Source organism: Panthera leo, chromosome C2, assembly GCF_018350215.1.
Source record: "Panthera leo isolate Ple1 chromosome C2, P.leo_Ple1_pat1.1, whole genome shotgun sequence".
NCBI lineage: Eukaryota > Metazoa > Chordata > Mammalia > Carnivora > Felidae > Panthera > Panthera leo.
The window spans coordinates 46,232,118-46,254,999 of NC_056687.1; the positions used below are offsets into that span (position 1 = coordinate 46,232,118).

Genomic DNA, 22,882 nt, shown 5'->3' on the forward strand with positions numbered 1-22,882 from the left:
GGAAAGAATCTCATACCCTAATTAGAATCATTATGTTTGCTGTAGAAGTAGAGTGGTATGATTTGGGAAATTTTCAATTCACTCTTTCTGCAGTGAAAGACTACTTTCCTCACTTTTACCGGGGATGTGAATAAAAGGACTATCTTTGTCATCACCACCTTAAAATTTTAAAAGAAAATAGTACCTTGTCTGTGAAACAGAAAACCAGATCAAAAGGATTTTCAGTGTCAGAAAAGCAAAGGATGTCTTTAAAGTAGGTAAGGAAAAAAAGTTCATTTGTTTTCTAATTTCTGGATTTAAATAAACAAACTGAATATCTTGAAGACAGAAGTCAAAAAAGCACCCCCATCTCCAGGGCAAATGCAAATAAAGAAAACCACAACCACAACCACCAAACACCAACCAGGGTGGTGTTCTTTCTCAGGATTGGTAGAAACTGCGTTTTTTAATCTCTGTTTTTATGCTTGTCCCAAGATCTTTTAAGGGGTGGGGTGGTGGGGGTTGTGGGGAAGAGGTAGCCACTATATAAAAGAAGCTGCCCTGAGATTTTAAACCTTTATACAAAAACTTCCTAGGTAAGGAAACTTAATCGGATCTGGCAGCTGACCTTAGTGATGGACCCAGAAGCAACTGCTGTCTTTTTGGATTATTTCTATGCTACAAGCCAAAATCCTGATATTGAGGAGAACCACTCCCGTGTTGCTTACACATCTGTCTTCCTTCCCATCTTCTACGCAGTTGTGTTCCTGACGGGAGTGTTGGGGAACCTAGTCCTCATGAGTGCATTGCATTTCAAACGGGGCAGCCGAAGACTGATCGACATCTTCATCATCAACCTGGCTGTGTCTGACTTCATTTTCCTTGTCACGTTGCCTCTCTGGGTGGATAAAGAAGCATCTTTAGGACTGTGGAGGACAGGCTCTTTCCTGTGCAAAGGCAGCTCCTACATGATCTCAGTCAACATGCACTGCAATGTCTTCTTGCTCACCTGCATGAGTGTTGACCGCTACCTGGCCATCATGCGCCCAGCCGTATCCAGGAAATTCAGGAGGAGAGACTGTGCATATGGAGTCTGTGCCAGTGTCTGGTTTATCTCCTGCCTTTTGGGTTTGCCTACTCTTCTCTCCAGGGAGCTCACCCTGATTGATGATAAGCCATACTGTGCAGAGAGGAGCGCTACTCCAATCAAACTGACTTGGGCCCTGGTGGCCTTAATTTTTACCTTCTTTGTCCCTTTGGTGAGCATTGTGACATGCTATTGTTGCATCACAAGGAAGCTGTATGCCCATTACCAACAGTCGGGAAAACATAACAAAAAGCTGAGGAAATCCATAAAGATCATCTTTATTGTCGTGGCAGCCTTTGTCTTCTCCTGGCTGCCCTTCAATACTTTCAAGCTCCTGGCCATTGTCTCTGGGTTGCAGCAGGAAGTCTACTTTTCCTCATCTTTTATCCAGCTAGGCATGGAGGTGAGTGGGCCTTTGGCATTTGCCAACAGCTGTGTCAACCCTTTCATTTACTATATCTTTGACAGTTACATCCGCCGGGCTATCTTGCACTGCTTGTTCCCTTGCCTGAAGAACTATGACTTTGGGAGCAGCACTGAGACATCAGATAGTCACCTCCCCAAGGCTCTCTCCAACTTCATTCATGTGGAAGATTCGGCCAGAAGGAGGAAGAGGTCTGTGTCACTCTAAAAGTCACTGTGACATTTCAAGCTCTGTTAGTAGATTGGAGACTTAATTTGTGTCAGCGATAAAGAAGGAAAAAAGTATTGCTGTTGGTATTCATATTCGCATCGCTTCACGAATACAAGGAAGAGTTTATTTTTAAAGAGATGAGTGAAAAGTCCCTGTGTTCATGGCTATAATTAAACCATATGCTGTCTTTTTTGTTTTGTTTTGTTTTCCTTTTTTTGTTTTTTGGGTTTTTTTTTTTTTTTTTAGCTGAATGGCCTTCTTTAACTCTGGTCAATCTAGTTTACCCGGCAAAATACGACTCCTGTAGACCTTGAACTCTGACATAAAGGCCGGCTTGGATCAATTCCTTTCTTCATGATTGTTTATGTACATTCAGGCCTTTTCCTCTCTCAAGAACAATGGTACCTTGACCCACACCGCCCTTCATAATGGGCTTCAATTGGACTACATCTAAAGGATTCTGCCCACTTTCATCTGGTGAGAAATGTGTTAACAATACAGGTAGCAAAAAATATGTGTGCCCTTTAGTTAATTATTACTGAGTAACAAAGCGAGAGTCTGGCCTTAATCTTTAAAACTTTGTATGGCGATTCTTTACTGCCTTCCAATGTTATCTTTCACCCTAAGCCATTCACAATAACTTTGGACTGTCAAAAAATTCATGGGGATAAAATCATTCTGTATTGTGTTTATGATTTAAGACTTCCTTTATCACCTGGTCTTCTAGAGTATTTTAACAAGAGAGCACAGGGCAAAGTTTGACCTTTATTTTCCTTATAAGATATATTGGTAAAAATTTATCTCATTATAATGGCATAGTAACTACTTTTCAAGAGGGTTTTACTATGCTCTTTTGTTTTCATTGACTTCATACATTAGGATATGACTTTGTTTTAATTACATGTTTTTAATTACTAGTTATTGAGTTATCAAATGAAATGTAACTACTAATATAATTGGAGGTCCTCAAATGCTTAGCTACATCACCATGTGTATTATCATTTTACATTTTAATTAAAATGTTAGTGCTACACATTTTCTATAGCATCATTTGCTTGGTGTATATAATTTCAAGACTTGATTCAGTAATATAGGAAGACAGTATGCTCTGTATTTAGCTGAAGTGAAAAATACAAAATGAAGATATTACTGATATTTTATATACATTTTTCCAAACCCAGAGACTTTGCTGAATTCTTTCACCCAATAAAAATGTATTAAGTCTACTTGCACGTATATTCCTTTTAAAGACTTTGAAGTGAAAAACATGTAATTAGCAGCAACCACAAAAGGCTTTTGCTACAGAAAACATACTATTGTAAATATCTTTTGATTCAAGAGAAAGTGGGTTATGTGTTGACCCTCAGTGTTGACACAAATGAATTACTATTTTACTTCTAAATATTAGGTTTGAAAATCAGAGAAAGCTTAGAATCTTTTCAGAGACTAGGTAATTCAAGCTCATCCCATGTATCTTTCACATTAAAAGAAATCTCAAATATTTGGCATACCATAATCTATTTAGAAGTTGAAAATACAGTGTTATGCTTTATAAATTGGTTAATTTATTAATTTCTCTTAACCTTTATTAAATAAAAATATAATTTTCTTATTTAAGTATTCTTCTATGTTGTATTAATTTCTATCAGCACAGTTACTATTAATATTGATATTATAAAAGCTTTTAATACTTCATTATAGATATAGAAAAAAGGACTGTAAATGATAAGAAATAAGGTTTCTTGGAAAACTTTAAACTGAATTTAAAACAGTTAAATAGATCTCCTAAAGTTAAATAAAAACAAAATATAAAAGGTAGAAGCCATTCACATTATAAAAACAAATCAGCAAAAGCACTATTACTAATCAGGGAAATAAATGTCTTTGAGAAATGCTACTTTTAAAATATAGCTCAATAAATCAGGTAAAGTATTTGTTAGGAAATGAGAAAAAATGGGTTATTAGATTCAGCTTCATTCTTAATGTTGGGACATTGAGTAAATCATTGTAATCTTTCATACGTAAAGTAGTTGGTAATATCTATGTCTATAGAATTGTCAAGAATATTATAAGTCTAATAAATACAAAAGTGTTTTTAAATATTGGGTAAAAGTTATTATATAAAGCTATTGGCTCCTATTATTAATTACTGAGTGTTACTTTAAAATTTCCAAACTACGGGGGCGCCTGTGTGGCTCAGTCGGTTGAGCATCTGACTTACGCTCAGGTCATGATCTCACAGTCTGTGAGTTCAAGCCCCACATCGGGCTCTGTGCTGACAGCTCGGAGCCTGGAACCCGCTTCAGATTCTGTGTCTCCCTCTCTCTCTGCCCCTCCCCTGCTTGTGCTCTGTCTCTCTCTGTCTCTCAAAAATAAATAAAAATGCTAAAAAATTTTAAAAATAAGAGTAAATAAATAAAGAAAGAAAATTTCCAAACTACAGTATCAAGTGACAATCACTCTCATTTAACAAATATTAAGAATATGCCTTACAAAAATCTTAGCATATTGCATATATTATACTCATAATGTTCCAATGATGGAAGGAAAAGCAGATATAAATTTATAGATAGAATAACTCTGATAGTAAAAAGTTCAAAACTTGATTAAGTTGGTATTTTACGATGTCATATATGGAGTCCTCTGGTATGAAATGTAATTTACATTATAATAGCATTAAAAGGCTTATTATAAATTGTATCAGTAGGTCTCATTTTGCAGATTTTTAAACAAGGATATTTCCACATTTTAAGACAAATTCATTTATATACTTATATACATATAGATACATGTAGAAACATAGCTTATCAAGATTTTTGTTATCTCAAACTATTCTGAGAGCTGCTTTGTGGTCATTTCATGTCATTAGTAAAACAAATCAACACACATTTCCATGAATTTCTAGAAAATTAATCTGATATCCTAACAACCACATCTGGCCAGTTACATCTAAAGTTAGAAAAACAAAATAAAACTTAGCAAGAATAAGTATATGTGGAAATCACTACAGATTAACCTCATTTGTTGTCATTTTTTAAAGTGATCCAAAGCCACTGCCAGGTCTTTAAGGACAAATATAAAAGGATAGTCATCCCCCAAACATTTCTCAAACAATTTTTCTTGAACTCACCACAGAAAAGTTCTCCAAGAAAGTCTGTATAAGATGTCGTTGAATAACTTGTAATTAATTTTAAAATCCACGTACTCAAGGTTCACGTATCACAAACACACATTTACTCCATTCAGGCCATACCAAAAGAGTAACACTAACCTGATAGTTCTGGAAGGCCCACCATTTGTCCCCTCTAACAAGCCAGAATCACCTCTGAGTGAGAGTAACGCTAGTGAGAATAATGGTCTTAAAGGAAACCAATGTGCGTGACTGAGGGTGGAATATTACTAGGGGTCACGAGTTAATTTTTAAATAGATGCAGAAATGCACAGTATGATGGTGAGCTGAGTGAAAGAACTCTTCTCCTATGATTCATCTTGGCTCCTCCAATCATTCTCTATCCCCCCTGGCAATCTCAAAAGTGAGAAATGACTCATTAGGTGTGTGTGCCACAGTGAACAGGAGGTCTCAGTTTTCCTGCAGAGCTCATTCACAAAAGACAAGCAATATTAGAAGAATTATGAATTTACTGTAGCAGAGCCACTGGTGTAGCCAGCTAGCAAGATGATGGCCTCCAGCACCATGAGAGAAAGAAGTATCATCTGGAGAAAAAGCGGGAGGATTATTCCAACCATCAGAATATTTGTAAATGATTATTGGATTTTGCCTTCCACAGAGATTGGTATGGGATGGTTTGTCTGTTGCAAATGCCGGGTTTTATTTTAAGTTCTTTTCTTTGAGTCAACATTCTCTGTTTTTACCAAGTCTATGAGTAAACAATCATGACTAGACTTTACATATAAGTGGACAGGGAAAATCAACAGTAACAGTGACCTGCGACTTACTCTTGGCACTTCTGGTTATCTTTGTCATTTCCTTTATAGAGTTACATTTCCTAAATGGGAATTGCATCCTAAGACTGCATCCTGAAACATTAAAAAAAAAAAAACAACTACTTTAAATATTCAATGTGCCAAACTGTTAATGAAGCGAAGGTTGTTATGGCAACTTAAGTCACAGTAAAATGTAAACTTACATGAAATTCCCATTCACTAATCTAAAAGTCGGGGGAACTATTCTGTTAGTTGACAGACATTATTAAAGTAAAAAGTTCTCGGTTTAACTATATAAGTAACAAATTTCTAAGACCCAAAGGTACTTTAAAATTACAGTTGTCTTTTTTAGGGGGGCCTGGGTGGCTCAGTCAGTTAAGCATCTGACTGAGGCTCAGGTCATGATCTCACAGTTCTTGAGTTTGAGCCCTGCATCGGGCTCTGTGCTGACAGCTCAGAGCCTGGAGCCTGCTTCAGATGTAGTGTCTCCCTCTCTTTCTGGCTCTCTCCCGCTCTCTCTCTCTCTCCCGCTCTCTCAAAAATAAATAAGCGTTAAAAAAAATCTTTTAAATTACGGTGGGCCTTTTTAAAGTTGACCACATGTGATTAAGTTGAATTGTTGTTAACTTAGGCAAGTGGCCCGTTTAAAGAATTTATGATACAATGTTCATAATACTTTTATAATGTTCTACAGATCTAGTACAGGTTATCATCATCTATCTGACATCACTCAGTGACTTTCTTATTTGCTAATTAAGAAGATTTAATAATTAGCTAGTTTCCTATCATTGCCATACTACAAAGAGTTAGGCTTCATCTACAAGTACTTCGTGATATCAACACTGATGGCAAAAAACATTTTTATTTGCTATCTCCTATCATTTCTAATTAGAAAGATTTCATTTCCATATTACAATTAGTTCAAAATGAAATATAAATGGTTCTCCCTGCTAGAATTCTTTATGACCTGTACTTTATAAATGTACTCTTCCATTTGCTCTTAATTACATACAAGCAGGAGATATAAATATTCTTGTGATGTTTTTAGATGAAATAAAATATTATGCATCAAAAAATACGTGCGACAAAAAGACTATTTTTAATTTGTAAAAAATTTTCTCGGGCAGAGTCTTCAACAAACAAATTTGCTCTTTTTATTTATAGAGTATAGAAAGTATTTAAGAACTTTGTATTGCAAAACTGTCACAAATCTCTAAACCTGCAAATTCTAGAAGAACATACGATTACTTCATGTAAGCTTAATACAGTGTAGCCTGTGCAGATCTACTGTATGAGGTGTAGAAAATGAAGCAGAATTGAAAGGTCAATCCTGGGTGTTGGGCCTTTCCCGATGGGTTATTTGTTCATCACATCAGGGGACAGTGGCTTAAATTGATGCCTTTTATGCCACAGACTTGTGGAGTTCCTTGAAAATAGTCAATAACTAAAAAATCAAACTGTTAATACAAAGTGTCTATTGTACACAATGCACTATGATAGCCCAAAATTTGTTAGCGTAAGTGACGGATTTGAAAATAGGCAAATAACAGTCACTTACAAAATTTCTCTCACTTTCTCATACATACACCCAGACACACACACACACACACACACACACACACAAATACACAAACATGCTATGTACAAATGCAGCTGATGAGTACCTGTTGAATCTTGTTGCTAATAGTCTAAAGTACTTGAAAGAGTGCAAGAAAGAAAATAAAAATAAAGCAAACATAGTAAAATGGCATATATAAATATGTAAATATATCAACAATTACAATAAAAATATAAGTGGATCACATTCCCTATTAAAAGGTTGAACAAGTAGCCTGTTTCCACGATAATTTACTATATACATACATACATATATATATATATATATATATACACATGTATGTGTGTGTATATATATATATATATATATATAGCACTATTAGACTCTTGTAGGATGTAAAGAAGTAGAACTTGTTTCTTCATGGAATTTGTAATCCCCATTGTTACTGGTTTTTTGAACAAAAGAATGAAGTACTAATGCTCAAGAAGAGCTTGTTAGATAATGATAATGATTATAAGTCAAATCGCTTTTTTTTCTTTTAAATTTTTTAACATTTATTTATTTTTTGAGAGACAGAGTGTGAGCAGTAGAGGGGCAGACAGAGAGGGAGACACAGAATCCAAAGCAGGCTCCAGGCTCTGAGCTGTCAGCACAGAGCTGGACGCGGGGCTCCAACTCACGAACTGTGAGATCATGACCTGAGTCGAAGTTGTACGCTTAAACAACTGAGCCATGCAGGCGCTCCATAAGTCAAATCACTTTCTTTGATCTTTTCTAATGTTTAGGGAAAGGCCCATAAATAGTCCATATCCAAGTCATTTCAGGTAAGTGCTATTTTGACACGATTGTTTCCTAAATGTTGTCACATTTCCTTAAAGAAGTGTTCACACTGGCATCCCCAAATAAAAATTCTTTTGTTGTTTTTAAAAGAGTCTCAAGTGTAAATGATGATTTTAAACAGGAGAACGCACATTGAGCAGTATTAAGTTTAAATTTATTTTCAAATGACGAACTAAAATAAGATATGCAAAGAAGATAACTCTATACAAATCTTGCCCAAAGACAGTGATTTATTGAGATGCCCTCTCGCTTACCCTCACTTTAGACCAAAAGCAAAACTGACAACTCAGGTGGAGAAGTGGTAAATGAGAAATGAAACTTGGCCTGTGGTTTTATGTTTAAAGCAAAAAAAAAAAAAAAAAAAAAAAAAAAAGAAAAAGAAAAGAACAAAAACAGATTCAGACCAGTTAAAGGTAGATGGAAATGGCCACTCTATTTCTAATTAAAAAGTAAATGCAGAAGTGCATAACTTATGCAGCGTTTTAGGATTATAAATAACAGTAATTTCAACTCTATAATTCAAATATAGAAAAGATACTACCAATAAATTTATGAAAATATTTAGCCTAATAATCAAAGATGGCCAAATTAAAATAACAAAATACAAATTTTACCTATTATATTGGCAAAGATTTAGACATTAAATACTGAGGTTGACCAGGATTGGAGGGGTGGGGTGTGGGTAAAAATTCTTGGACAGTCTACTGAGTGCAAGTTGATTAAGCTAGAGAAAATTTAGAAACATTTACAAAAAGCAATTCCACTTCTAGGATTTTAATGTAATTTGTATATAACTATGGCCATGTGCAAACATATATGTACATGCATTTTTATTGCAACATTGTTTGCAAAAGTAGAAAAGTGAAAATAATCTAAATGTTACTGATAGAGAATTGACTGCATAAATTAAGGTTCCTACACATCCTTACAATGTAGGACTACATAGCCTTTATGAGTACTGTACCATGTACTGACATGAAAAAAATCTTCATAATAAATTAAATAAAATTAAGTCAAAAGAAAAGCAGGCTACAAAATAGTACAATTTTCTACAGAATATTCTACAAATATTCTATTCTATTTGTAGAATATTCTATTCTACAAATATTCTACAGAATAATTGCATGTTTATGACTATTTCATTTATATTAGAATACAGGACTACCAGAACCCTATACAGCAAAATGTTAACTTTGTTCCTCACTATGTAGGTGATTTTTAATATTTTATTTGATTTTTATTTTTGTGATTTTTATTTTTGTTATAACTTGTATTTTCCAAAAAGAATATGCATTAATATTGCATTAAGGAAAAAAAAAAGTAAAGCTAGTTCCATTTTTTTTTTAATTTTTTTTTTAACGTTTATTTATTTTTGAGACAGAGAGAGACAGAGCATGAATGGGGGAGGGTCAGAGAGAGAGGGAGACACAGAATCAGAAGTAGGCTCCAGGCTCTGAGCTGTCAGCACAGAGCCCGACGCGGGGCTCGAACTCACGGACCGTGAGATCATGACCTGAGCCGAAGTCGGACGCTCAACCGACTGAGCCACCCAGGCGCCCCAAGCTAGTTCCATTTTTTAAAAATGAAGTACACAGGTAAAAATAGTAGCTAAAAGTAAATTTGTTGTAAAATATCAATTCTGCAATCACAAGTCCTCTGGTTCTTCTGATTTCTGAGTGAGTATAACCCCTACATTGGCCTTGAAACCTTCCCGAATATCTGCTGATTCTCTTTCGGAAGGCCTTTCTGTTACCTGTAAGTGTGCTTGTTTCCTTAAGAGCAACAATTTCAGAACTATCAGACATCTATAGTTTTTTTTAATGTTTGTTTATTTTTAAGAGAGAGAGAGCAGAAGCAGAGGAGGAGCAGAGAGAGAGGGAGACACAGAACCCAAAGCAGGCTCCAGGCTCTGAGCTGTCAGCACAGAGCCCAACATGGGGTTCAAACTCATGAACAGCTAGATCATGACCTGAGCTGAAGTTGGATGCTTAACCAACTAAACCACCCAGGCACCCCATACACGTTTACAATTTTTAAATGGTGATGAGAGATTGAATGTTTTAGCATTCATTCCCCATTTCCCAGTGCCTTCCCTCAGCACAGCAGCTCCTGCAACCTGCCTATGGAATCATTGGTGGTCTTTCCCCCGGCTTGGGAGCTTGGGAGAGAGCTCCCCCAGGGGGAGGGGGACAGCCATGTCTTCATTTTTGTATGTCTATATCCTATTCCAAATCAGTCATTCATGATTGTTGAACTAAACAGAACATCCTAGAAACATGCCATCTCTGGCTTAAATTAAATTTAAGGATTTTTACAAATGTTAAATATTCCCATTTTTAGTTTTTACTTTATTTCTAATATGTTGTAATTATGAGGGGCTAGAAGACTATACCAGTTACACTTCATTTAGGAACATGAATCCTTCCATTCTCCTTGAATTTTGTAGGTCATTCTAGTGGTATTATGATTAGCAAAATGAGTGGTATAGTAACTTTCACTTGATTCCTAGTTATTTCTTTCTCTCTGTGACATTTATGTCCTATTTAAATGGAAGACTTTAATTCTTAGTGCAAATCTGATATGATTTGTAATAAAAATTAGTGATTCGCAGTTATAATCATGTGATAGTTGAACATTCCTCTTGTGATTGCAAGGATATTGTCAACCTTTTCACAAACTCCAAGCCTATATTCCAGATGTGACAGATGTGACTCTGTACTTTTGAGAGGACATGAAAGCAGCATTATAGGTCACATAATTGGAAGATAATCTCCATAAAAACTAAGGAAAATGCAATAGCAACTAACAGTCTATTTCTGGCACTACCTGGAAAAAGCAGAGCTAATTCAAATACCGTGACATAAAACATTTAAATCATTAGCTTGTGATATTCATTGTAATATAGCTATTACTGCAGGGAGCATGGTATAGCATTGTGGCTAAAGAACACAGATCCAAATTTGCTATTTATTGTCTGTGAAAGGTGAGCAAGTTTCTCAGTATTCCTGAGTCTATTTCTCTCTACAAAATGGGGACAGTTATACTTGCCTTAGATCACGGCGGTTCTAAGAAATTAAAGTGAGAATGTAAGGAATTTGGCACAGTATCTGGTACATATTAAGAGCTTGTTAAGTCACTGCTGAGAACTCCATTTTATAGATAAAGGAAATAGGATTCAAAGAAATCAGACTTCACACAATTCTTAGTGAAGTGTACCGAAAATGCAAGCTTGATTTCAATGAAATCTAGGCTTACCTATGTGATTCCAAAACTCATGCTTTTTCCACTTCATATTTTTTTCCTCTGAGTCCCAGATTTTTCAATAGATTCTGTTAACATCACAAGCTTGGTTTGGTTTATTTTTTTCTGTCTCCAATTCCTTTTCAAATTCAAACATGTTTCTTATTTTTTTCTAATGCAAATACCTCAAATCACCAAAATGTCTGCCTATTCGTGGCTAAATAGTGAAGATATTGCTCAAGGGAAGAGGAAGTCCATTTTATTGAAAATACAATCTTGAACGAATCATATTTTCTTGTAGCATGTTTCCCTCTTCATCGCGTTTTATTAGAAATGACATTTTCCATCCTGTTCAGTGGTCACTAAACATCTTATATAGGCAATCAAATGTATGTTGCATCTAAGAAATGGACAGCTGTCTCCTTCTACTCCCTCTCACACTCGATACCATATTAAAGGACAGTAACATCTATGACAGTTACCCTCACAGGAAAACATTTTTTTTTTTTTTACAGAGCACATACATACGAGGGAAGAATTATAGTTTCATTTTCTTTATTTTTCCATTTTGTTCTAGTCACAGATTTCTTGTAATATTCCTATGGCAAGAAGAAAAGATAAATCCAGTGCCAAAGTTCCCACTATAGACTGTGTGCCTACGGGCTCTGCCACCCAAACTGGTATGAGACACTGTAAGTATCACCGTCTTTCCTATTCGGTGCTGTTTGTTAGGCCAAGAAGCTGCACTCACTGATCTATGTGCAGAGAGAGCAATTTGAATACACACTATTCCTGCATTCCAGGAAACTTGTTTACACTTTTCAGAAAGCATATTTGTATAAATGACTTCCTAATTTTAATAAGGATTTCCAAAAGGAGTTTAAAAAAAAACATAGTGGTTTCTCAAATTAGTAACATTATAAACTGCCCCAAACATTTGAAACTTGATTTACATTTACTTTAATTAAGAAATAATATTTCCATGCAGCATTTTTCAGAGGGGCAGTTAAGAATGTTCTGAAGTAAAATGATAATAAGGTCAATAACTGAATGACCACAATCAAGAAGAAAAGGAAACATAGTTTTTAAGAATAAGAAAGCATAGTGTTCCAACATTAAACCTGCTATTTATTTTCTAAATATATATTTTTTGAGCGTAATTACCTCAGCTTGCTTTATTTAGGAAGGATATTAAAATGTTAACAATAGTTGTTGTAGGTAGTAGAACCAAGGACAGATTCATTTTTAATTTTAAATATTTTTATGAATGTTATCCATTTTTTATAATGAATATGTATTTCTTAAAGTTTAAAATAAGGGATGCTGAAAGAAATGTCATATGTGGCATAAAGCATATATTAATATTTCAGCACTATTTTACCTCTTCCTCTAAAGTCAGAATAGGATTTTTTTAAATGTCATGCTCAGTTTTAAGTTTAATATCCATAACTTTCAGATGATTTAACTTTAGACAAAGCCTCAATAAATTAAAATTCAACCAAATCATATTTGTTCTCATATCAAATGCAGCAAGTCATTATTTGGTTCAAAGCTTCTAATTTACTTTTACTAAATTGGCTTGTCCGTTAAGTCAAAGGTCAGGCCAGGTTGTGTGTATAGATGCAGTTCTTTATCTTATTTTAAAATATTTCAACTTTTCAATCAAGTGCAAATTAGAATTGGTTGGATAATAGTTGACTGTGAGTTATACCATTTATTCCAAATGCTCTATTGAAAAGTATTTGCAAATAACATATTTCTTGAAAATACCTCCAAATGAAAGATTTCTAAAATAAAAGGAAGGATTTTTTAATTTGAGCAATCATATGAGGAAGAATGTTGGTTTTTAACGTCTTTCTCTGTCATGTGGATTTATCTACAAACTTTTCTAGCATTGAGGCTGTGTAAACATTGTTTGCTAAGTTCTCAAGGAAGCCGAACCACCAGCCTGACATCAATTTTCCATTGTAACAGTACAGTTCTGTTACCAAGAAAAATGCACAGGGCGGATGAATTGTAACAGGTATCTATGGTTCTCATTGCAATGATTTTTAAAAATGGAGCTTAAGAATGAGACCCATGTTTATGGAGTATTCATTTAGTACCAAGGAACTGTTAAATGGTTCACATATGTTATCACACTTAATTTAATCCATAAACCAACCTGTGAAAAAAAACTTATCCAGTCCTCCTTCCTTTTCTCTCTTTTTCCACAGTGGTCAGATCTTCCTTTCAGTCTGAAACTTTCTCCCCAGCTTCTCTAGCTTCTTCTCTCAATAAATCTTTCCTACTCCTGTCTTGAGGTCTGTTTCTCTGCAAACTTGAACACATAAAGAGAAAAAAAATTTTTTTCTGACAATATAAATTTTCTAGAGTTAAAGAACCCTTTGGAAAATGCTTTCTCTCAGACATGTCAAAGATGGAGCATGCTATGCTTTGGAGTAACAAGTGTTTTGTGCATTTTCATACTGCTGAAGTCATATATTTAGCCGAGAATTCTAAAAATGTGCCTCTGAGAAGTATCTTGATTAGCTGTCTTAAGAAAAGCCCTTGATGGGGGTGCCTGGATGGCTCAGTCGGTTAAGCGTCTGATTTCAGCTCAAGTCATGATCTCACAGTCTATGATTTCACAGTCCATGAGTTCAAGCCCTGCCTTGGGTTCTGTCCTGACAGCTCAGAACCTGGAGCCCGCTTTGGATTCTGTGTCCCCCGCTCTCTGCCCCCCGCCCCCACTTGTTCTCTCTCTCTCTCTCTCTCCCCCCCAAAAAACAAATAAACATTTACTAAAAAAAACATTTAAGGTGTCGATGACACCTTAGGTAATAATTCTCACCACTATAGTGATGGTTACTATTGTAGCCATTATTAGATTTTATCTATTTGCACCTTTCTACTATTTCCAACCTTTCACCCACATCCCTAGAAAACTAAAATGAGGAATGCCTTCAAATAATGGAGTAAAAAAACATGGTGCGAGGTGATGGAAAACATAAAGGCTTTAGAATTAGCAAACTTTGTTTTGGAAACCACAACAACAAACCACTGGTGAAGTCTGTGTGAACTGCACACGTTATTGACATTCTCTGCCTCAATTTTCTCACCTGTGAAATGAAGGTAACACTATGTTCCTTGGGGTTATTGAGCATTAAATAAATGAGCAAACTTATGAAGGTCATGAGAGTAATGTTTGTTTTGTCTTTAAATTCTTTATTAATCCTGTATGCACAGATACAAATACATATATATTGTAAAAACAAATTTTAATTTAAAATAATTTAATTGTGGAGACTTAAGATTTATGAAGATGTTTTTGCAGTATATATATATACATATACGTGTGTGTGTGTGTGTATATATATATATATATATATATATATATACCATTAAATATTAGGCAGACTGTATACATATCCAAACATGCAGACCCCCAAAAACACGGTCCTCACTCATGGTTAATAAATTTACTGTGGCCTCTGGGCAGCAAATTTTATAAATTATGTTTGAAAGCTATTTTATTCAAAGCATTATAATACATTTATTATTTAGTTCTAGCTATTGCCATAACAGAAAATACCTTTAAAGGGATAAGATGATCAGTCCTAATCCCTGTGACTATGTATTTTCTTAGCAGTCTCTGTATGATTTTCATCTGGTTTAATTAACGCAGATGTGTGTATACCTATAAATCTATCAGAAATTATGTATAAAGAAGGAGGGAGCGACCTAAGGCTCCACCAAACCAGGATAGCTTTTTGCTCTGAAGATGAAATAAAATATTGGCTGTTGTCAAAAAGTTCTCTCTTTGAAAGTCAAAACCTTTCTCAGCTTTGATATTTTTGATGTCTTAAAGTACAGGGGGAAAAAAAATCTACAAAGATAGGTCTGCAAATATTTTAAATGATCCTCAGTCTAAAAATTCAAAATATCACAAATATTTTAGGCATGTCTCTATGCAGAAAAAAACAGGAAATATATACAATACTCTTCTCTCTTGCCTGCAGTTCTGGTGACTATAAACAACACTGCCCTCTGGAATAATTAACTCTGTTTGGGGGCAAGGGATTGGGGGAGGGGGGACGTAGAAGGGATGAGGAAGAGGATATGAAATGGGAAAAAGGATCATCATTGTTGCTGATTTTCCATTTATTTTAGGAAAATATTCCTTCCTTGTGGTTTTTTGTATCTGAGATGACTAGCCAGTTGAGGACCTAAGAGGTTGGGAAGGCTTCTCAGGACGGTTAGAGCAGGCAGGCGAAGCCCTGGAGAAAAACTCACGTTCTCAAACTGCACATCAGCTCTGCCCTTGACGGCACTGACCCATGGGAGAGGGAATGGCCTGGGCGGCTCCTCCCTCTTGATCCCTCCCCTTGGGTGACCCTAATGAACCATCTTTAGGTGAATGCACAGCTTCCATCTCAACTCTGATTTTTCTTTAGCCATTTCTGTTTTTGTACCTCTCTGCCTTCTGTTGAGGCCAAAGCAACATTAATGGTTTTTAACATGTTAGATGGTAGTTTCCCCCCTTGTTTTACCAAAAAACACAGAAAATGAGAAACAAGAACCCTCTCAGGGTCTTTAGAAATAGCACATCTGAAAATTTCAACATAAAGATCTAGTTAAATTCAGACTTAAATTCAGTTAAATTCAATGTGCCAAGTTTTAGATGACAATTTGGTTCTCTGCATTTTAAAATGCATAACTGTTTACAATATTCTATTTAATGCAGACATGTCACAATGTGCATGATAGATAAAATTAAAGGCTTATTTATATATATTTTTACAGAATATAACACAAACATTGCTGTCAAAGGAGTTGTAAAATCATCTAATGTGACTCACTCATTTTTCAAATAAGGAAATTAAGTGAAGAATCTTATTCAGAAACAAAACTTTTTTTTTGGTATTTTTTTAAAGTCATTGAGCTAGTACACATGGACATAATTATAAACATCATTAAATTAAGATAACGATATATTTTTATTTCAGCTAATAAAGTGCTACTGCCCTGAGTCCTCTGAGTGCCTACCTATCAAAACCTTCTGACATCTTCCTCAAAAGCTCCTGGACCCTTCAACATTAAGCAACTAAAAGGTTAACCCTTTATAAGCAAGAGGCCTTTGGGAGCCAGGCACCCCCCCTGGCGAGGGTGTCTTTTCAGACTGGCTGGTGCCCAAGAGGGTGCAGGCTGTTAACAGTTTTGAGTATTGTCCCTGCATGCAGCCAATGACAGCAACTTAAATTCCCAGCTGTACTGGACATTTGTTGGTTGACCTAGCATGCATTCTCACACTCCCCTTCCACCCCCAGGCAATCATCTATCTCTTCTTCCTCACACAGCTCATGTGTTTTGGTAAAGGTTGAACCCACTCTGAGCTCCATGGAAAAGACTCGATAAACTTCAGGTCCTTGGTACCTTCCATCCTCTGGCCACAGGTATCACAGGGCGAGCATGTGACCGGCCAACCAGGCTACTTGGAATGCTGGGACAACACTGCTCTCTCCCCTCCCAGGCCCTGTTGAAATTTGCAACAACCTTATTAGGAGCAAGAGACCCAGTCTTGGAATGAAATTAACATTGTTGACACTAAAGAGATACAACAGAAAAACTAAGCAGCACAAAGCAAATCAAAATAAACTGAGTCCTTCCTGGCATGGCTGAACTACTAGATCAACCAATGCTGAAGTCCTCCTGAATTTGGACTTCCCAGTCACCTGAGCCTAAGTACTTCTTTTGTTGTTTAAGTTCATCTGAGTTGGGTTTTCTTTTACCTGAAAGTTTATGGGACCTCATATATTAATACACTGGTCCACCAGCAAAGTTTAGCCAAAGGTCTCCAGTATAGCCCTTTAGTTAATTATACCACAAAGTTATGAAACAAAGCAGAATTTCTCAAAATGTGTTCTGAAGAATGGCTAAAATAAAAAATACAAGAAACAAGTGTTGGCAAGGATGTGGAGAAAAAGGAACCCTCTCACACCGTTGATGGAAATGCAAATCGGGGCAACCACTGTGGAAAACTGTATGGAGGTTTCTCAAAAAAAAAAAAAAAAAAAAAAAAAATAGAACTACTCTATGATCCAGCAAGTACACTACTTGTATTTCCCCAAAGAATACAAAAACATTAATTCAAAGGGATACATGCACCCCTATGTTTATAGCAGCATTATTTGCAATAGCAAACTATGGAAGCAGCCCAAGTGTTCATCAACAAATGAAGGGATAAAGAAGTTGTGATATATATTATATATGTATATACATATATATATATATATATATATATATATATTACTCAATCATAGAAACAATGAAATCTTGCCATTTGTGATGACATGTATGGAGCTAGAGAGTATCATGCTGAGTAAAATAAGTCAGTTGGAGAAAGACAAATACCATATGATCTTACTTATATGTGGAATTTAAGAAACAAAACAAACAAGCAAAGAAAAAAAAGAGAGGGAGAGAACGAGACAAACCAAGAAACAGAGTCTTAACTGTAGAGAATGAATTGATGATTACTAGAGGGGAGGTAGGTGAGCAGATTGATTCCCTGCCCACGCCGGAGGACCTTGACAGGTTTGTTGACTTTTCTACTTTTCTTTGGGAAGACCTTTAAATCTCTTTAAAAAGCATTAATTCAGAAAACAGAACAACTTCTGTTCTTTCCTTCCCTTCACCATTCACCTACTCACCAGCTGCCAGGGTAAAGGTGGGGTGGGGGTAAGTTTTCCAGATTTTGTAGATAAAAATACAGGATCCCTACTTAATTTAAATCTCAGATGAATAATGAATAATTTTTAATATAAGTATGTCCCAAATATTGCAGAGGATATACTTATAATAAAAAATTGTTGGGGCACCTGGGTGGCTCAGTCGGTTAAGCGTCCGACTTCGGCTCAGGTCACGATCTCATGGTCCGTGAGTTCAAGCCCCGCATCGGGCTCTGTGCTGACAGCTCAGAGCCTGGAGCCTGCTTCGGATTCTGTGTCTTCCTCTCTCTCTGACTCTCCCCCGTTCATGCTCTGTCTCTCTCTGTCTCAAAAATAAATAAACATTAAAAAAAATTTTAAAAAAATTGTTCATCGTTCATCTGAAATTCAAAATTAACTGAGAATCTTGTATTTTATCTGGCAACCCTAGGTAAGCACAGGGAAAAGAGGTTCCTTTTTTATAGTCCCTACTTTCCTGAGTGCCTTCACATTCCTTGAACAGGGCAAATGGTGAAGATGATTCTTCTGTGCCAACTTGGGAAGTTCTTTGGTCCTAGGGGACATCTCTAGCATCAACTCTCAAGATCTGAAGGATATTCCTCATTCCCTCAGGATGCCCACCCCATGTAGCCCTTAATCTGCCAGCTGTGGGGCCCCACAGCAGTTACAACCCTCTGCATTGTCTCATGGGAAGCAATGAGACATCTTTGCCCCCATGCAGCAGCAAGCTCCTAGATTGGCCACCAAAGCGCTAATGAGCCAACTTTTGCATCTACGTTTCGAGGAGGGCATCGACCTCAGTCTGCAGTGTCCCTGAAATACGGGAGCACATATCTCCTCAAGTAGTCACACTGAAGCCACTGGGCTTGGTGATAGAGGCAGCAACTTTCCCCAGGGGAAAAGGTGGGGGCCCCATCGCACAGCTGCTAGTCTTTCCTCAGAAAATCTCACAAAAACCTCCTCCTCTGAAAGGATCCAAAAATTGTGGAATAGGTTCCCAGATATTTTGCTTGTAGAGTCTGTGCAGGGTGACTTAGCAACTCGCTTGAGAATTCAGCATTTACTTTATCTTGATGCCTAGTTGAAATTTCAATTTTACATTCTGTTATATAGGTTTCTTTTCTGGGAGAATTCTCACAACTTTTAATATAGCATACATTATGAGTCTACAAGAAGGGGTGGGAATTTGCAGTGGTTCCCAAATGTTTTTAATTACATAAACTTTTTTTCTTTTTCTTTCTTTCTTTTTTTTTTTCAGGAGATTTGAATAAAATTGCTGTTTTGTGGCACAGACTTGGGAATGGATTGCCCTAGAACGTATATATTTTGGTGATCAAGAGCAAGATTAAGAGGTCTGAGTCCATATTTGAATTCCAGCTCTTCCACTTACTTACCTTTAGGCCCTGTGCCCCAGTTTCTTTATTTAATTATAGAGAATGATATCTACTTTACTGAGTTGCTGTGGAAGGGAAATTAGTCAAAACATGGCAAAGCCCCTGGAACAGTGCCTGGCACAGAACATGTGCTCAATAAACCTCAGCTGCTATTTGTAGCAACCACATCGGTAGCAGTAAAAGCAGCAGTCCTGGGGCTGCTTAGGTGATCGTTATAAAATGGCAGAGTTTTAAATGCATTGGGACACTGTGTCATTGTGCAAATCCCCAGGTTTCTAATTTTACAGCTATGTAAAGCAAATGTTTCCATACATTTGAATATGGCTAAGTGAATCAAAGTGCCCCGGAGAATCCTTCAAATAATACTACAAAGTTTGTATCCTCTTGTGTTTAGAAATACAAAACTTTTTTGAAATGTCGAGCATCATTTTCACAGAGTTAGAAGATTATATAAGTAGGAATTACGTTTATTGTTATCACTGGGTAATTTTTAGAGAAGAGAAAGGGCTTAATCTGAAAGGAAAAGAACATCCTTAGCAACTTCAGGTGAGAATATGATTGCAATACACAAAGTTGTGTACTGTATAACCAAATTTCTAAACATGTACCATCATTCGGGTCCTGTGATTTTTCACCAGTCGCAGTTCTGCCTGAGGCCACCGTCCCCTGACTGAGCGGTGCCTCCCTTGCATATGAAACTCGGAAAGGGCAGAGAGAAAACACCAAAACCACCAAGCCCAGCCAGCCCACACCTCAAGACCACTCATTTTAGACACATGGCTGTATCTTAGCTTACAGTAAACAGCACAACAAGCAAAGGTGAGCTCTGGATATGCCAGTGAAAAGTCCCAGTCAGAACATTTGGTTCTGAGTAGTGGAGAACCTTTGAGCAATTTCATTCACAGTTTTGACAGACTGTATTGTTATTATTATGAACTGTGCCTACCTGACCCTCAATAAAAATGATGTGTTCAAGTCCTAACCATTAGCACCTTGGGATGTGACCCTATTTGAAGACAGGGTCTTCCCAGGGGTAATCAAGTTAAAATGAGGTCTTTAGGGTGGGCTCTGTTCCAATAGGACTGATGTTCTTACACAAGGGGGAAATCTGGACACAGACATACACAGGGGGAACATGATGGGAAGAGACACAGGGAAAAGATGTTATCTACAAGCCAAGGAATGATGGAAGCTACCAGAAACTGGGACAGAGAATAGAGCAGATCCTTCCCTAGAGACTTTAGGGGGAGCATGGCCCAGCTGACACTCAGCTTTCAGAATTCTGGCCCCCAGCACTGTGAAAGGACACATCTCTATGGTCCTAAGCCACCCAGTTTGTAGTACAGTTACAGCAACCCCAAGAAACTAATACACTGCATGAAAGTATGTCTCTCCCAACATGCTAATGACTAAACATGGCTGTCCTATACTTTTTCCTGCCTGCTGTCAACAGCTCATCAAAGCTCAGGACCTCCCCTCTGAAGTTGGTAGAAATTCCACATAGAAGAAGCCCACACCACATCATGAAGATACAGGGGAGATAAAATTAAACTGGCAAGAATGCCATTTTAGTACTCTCAACTTTTTTTAAGTTTATTTATTTTTGAGAGAGAGAGAGAATGATCTGGGGGGGGGGGTGGGTTGGTGGGGCAGAGAGAGAGAGAGCCACAGAATCTGAAGCAGGCTCCAGGCTCCGAGCTGTCAGCACATAGCCTGAGTCGGGGCATGAACCCAACAACCACGAGATCTTGACCTGAGCCGAAGTCAGATGCTTAACCAACTGAGCCACGCTGGCATCCCTCAACTTTTATTTCAAATGGTTAAGAGAGTATCTCTTTTACTGCAGGGGTCACAGGTATATTCTTCTGAGGTTGCCACATTTAAAAAGAAAACATTAGTGTTAGAAACCAGCCATGTTACATACGAATACAGGCATGCCTCAGACATACTACAGGTTTGGTTCCAGACCACTGAAATAAAGCATGTATTGCAATACAGCCAAGTATATTTTTGGTTTCCCAGTGCATATAAAAGTTACATTTACACTATACTATAGTTTATTAAGTACACAAAGCACTATGTCTAAAAAATAATATAATACTATAAATTAGAAAATACTTCATTGCTAAAAAAAAAAGCGAACCATCATCTAAGCTTTCAACAAGTCATAATCGCTAATCACAAACCATAACAAATACAATAATAATGAAAAAATTTGAAATATTGACAGTACAACCAAGATGTAACACAGAGACATGAAGTGAACAAATGCTGTTTGCAAAAAATGGCACTGAGGGGCGCCTGGGAGGCTCAGTCGGTTAAGCATCTGACTTCAGCTCAGGTCATGATCTCAAGATTCTTGAGTTTAAGCCCTGCATTGGGCTCTGTGCTGACAGCTCAGAGCCTGGAGCCTGCTTCGGATTCTGTGTCTCCCTCTCTCTCTGCCCCTCCCTTGCTTGTGCTCTGTCTCTCCAAAAATAAACATTAAAAATTTTAAAATAAAAAAAAAATGGCGCTGATAGACTTGTCCATCACAGAGTTGTCACAAACTGAAGGTTTGTAAAAAAGAAAAAAAAAAAAAGCAGTATCTGTGACGTGCAATAAAGTGGCACACAATAAGATGAGGGGTGCCTCTAAATTTTAATTATAATGTATAAATCCTGGGATCCAAGGAATGATAGCAAAGCTGCAGCCTTTACCAGCATGACTCCATTCCCAGTAACTAACAGGTAGAAGGTTGAGCTGGCTCGGCCCTGAACTGGCCAGCCTCTGAGCCACCCTGGTGCCCTCACTCACTGGGCAAGGCTAAAGCAAAGCAGAGGGAAGAAGTGAGCTACTTTTACGGGCTACCTGCCTCAGCATGACCTGACTGACCCCTGGCTATCTGCTGAAAATGTCTTCCCTATAAAAAAAAAAAAAAAAAATGGCAGAAATTTTTGGTGGCTGCATTGTTGTAAGATTCCTGGTAAAGCACATTCCTCAAAGCACACCTCAGAAAATTCTCACAGGAGTTAAAAACATTTTCCCTTTTCCTCTATTGTTCTCTTCTCTTCATTCTTCTTGCAAAACATCCTACAGAGGACTTTACTCCTCAGGCCTGTAATCAGAGTAGGGGCACATGTCAAGTCCAAGGTCTCTGGACAGAAAGATTAGACCAAAGAAAATAAGGCTGTAAATGTCATGGGATCTGACACTCGCAACAAACAGTAGCTATGGAGCTTTTGCATGAGGACTTCACCATCTGGTTTCAGAGACCTCAGTTTCCTATGCATGAAGGGAGGAAATTGTACTGCATGGCTTCCTATGACCCTTGCACCTTGAAAATCCTATGATTTTGATTCCTTATTCACAAAAGAGTAGGGTATGGGGTGCCCAGGTGACTCAGTCCGTTCAGCGTTCAACTCTTGATTTCAGCTTGGGTCATGATCTCACGGTTCATGAGCTAGAGCCCCAAATCAGGCTTCTCCACATTGACAGTGCAGAGCCTGCTTGGGA

General features: G+C 37.0%; 1 protein-coding gene and 1 long non-coding RNA gene across 5 annotated transcripts; both read left to right on the forward strand.

Annotated features, from left to right (window-relative positions):
• Window positions 1-308: 308 nt before the first annotated feature.
• GPR15 (G protein-coupled receptor 15) lies at window positions 309-17,187 on the forward strand. 3 transcript variants are annotated; one of them, XR_006207231.1, is made up of 4 exons: window positions 309-1,469; window positions 11,861-11,975; window positions 16,272-16,376; window positions 16,623-17,187. XR_006207231.1 is itself a non-coding variant. In XM_042955624.1 (3 exons), exons 1-3 carry the CDS (start codon window positions 615-617, stop codon window positions 16,292-16,294), a joined length of 993 nt encoding a protein of 330 aa, XP_042811558.1. In that variant the 5' UTR covers window positions 309-614; the 3' UTR covers window positions 16,295-17,187. The 3 variants fall into 3 exon arrangements, 2 of the variants coding, with proteins under 2 accessions (XP_042811558.1, XP_042811559.1); XM_042955624.1 differs by having other exon boundaries at window positions 16,272-17,187; XM_042955625.1 differs by lacking the exons at window positions 11,861-11,975; window positions 16,272-16,376; window positions 16,623-17,187 and adding an exon at window positions 1,535-1,680 and having other exon boundaries at window positions 312-1,469.
• Window positions 17,188-19,255: 2,068 nt separating this feature from the next.
• LOC122229989 lies at window positions 19,256-20,921 on the forward strand. 2 transcript variants are annotated; one of them, XR_006207233.1, is made up of 3 exons: window positions 19,256-19,345; window positions 20,026-20,206; window positions 20,841-20,921. It is a non-coding gene; the product is annotated as an uncharacterized LOC122229989 (long non-coding RNA). The 2 variants fall into 2 exon arrangements; XR_006207232.1 differs by lacking the exon at window positions 20,841-20,921 and having other exon boundaries at window positions 20,026-20,369.
• The last annotated feature ends 1,961 nt before the right edge of the window (window positions 20,922-22,882 follow it).

Coding starts and splice junctions, on each gene's coding strand:
- GPR15 (XM_042955624.1), top strand. CDS start 615: ATGGACCCAGAAGCAACTGCTGTCTTTTTGGATTATTTCTATGCTACA. Junction 1,470..11,860: donor TTATCCAGCTAGGCATGGAG/GTGAGTGGGCCT, acceptor ATTTTGTTCTAG/TCACAGATTTCTTGTAATAT. Junction 11,976..16,271: donor CCAAACTGGTATGAGACACT/GTAAGTATCACC, acceptor TTTTTATTTCAG/CTAATAAAGTGCTACTGCCC.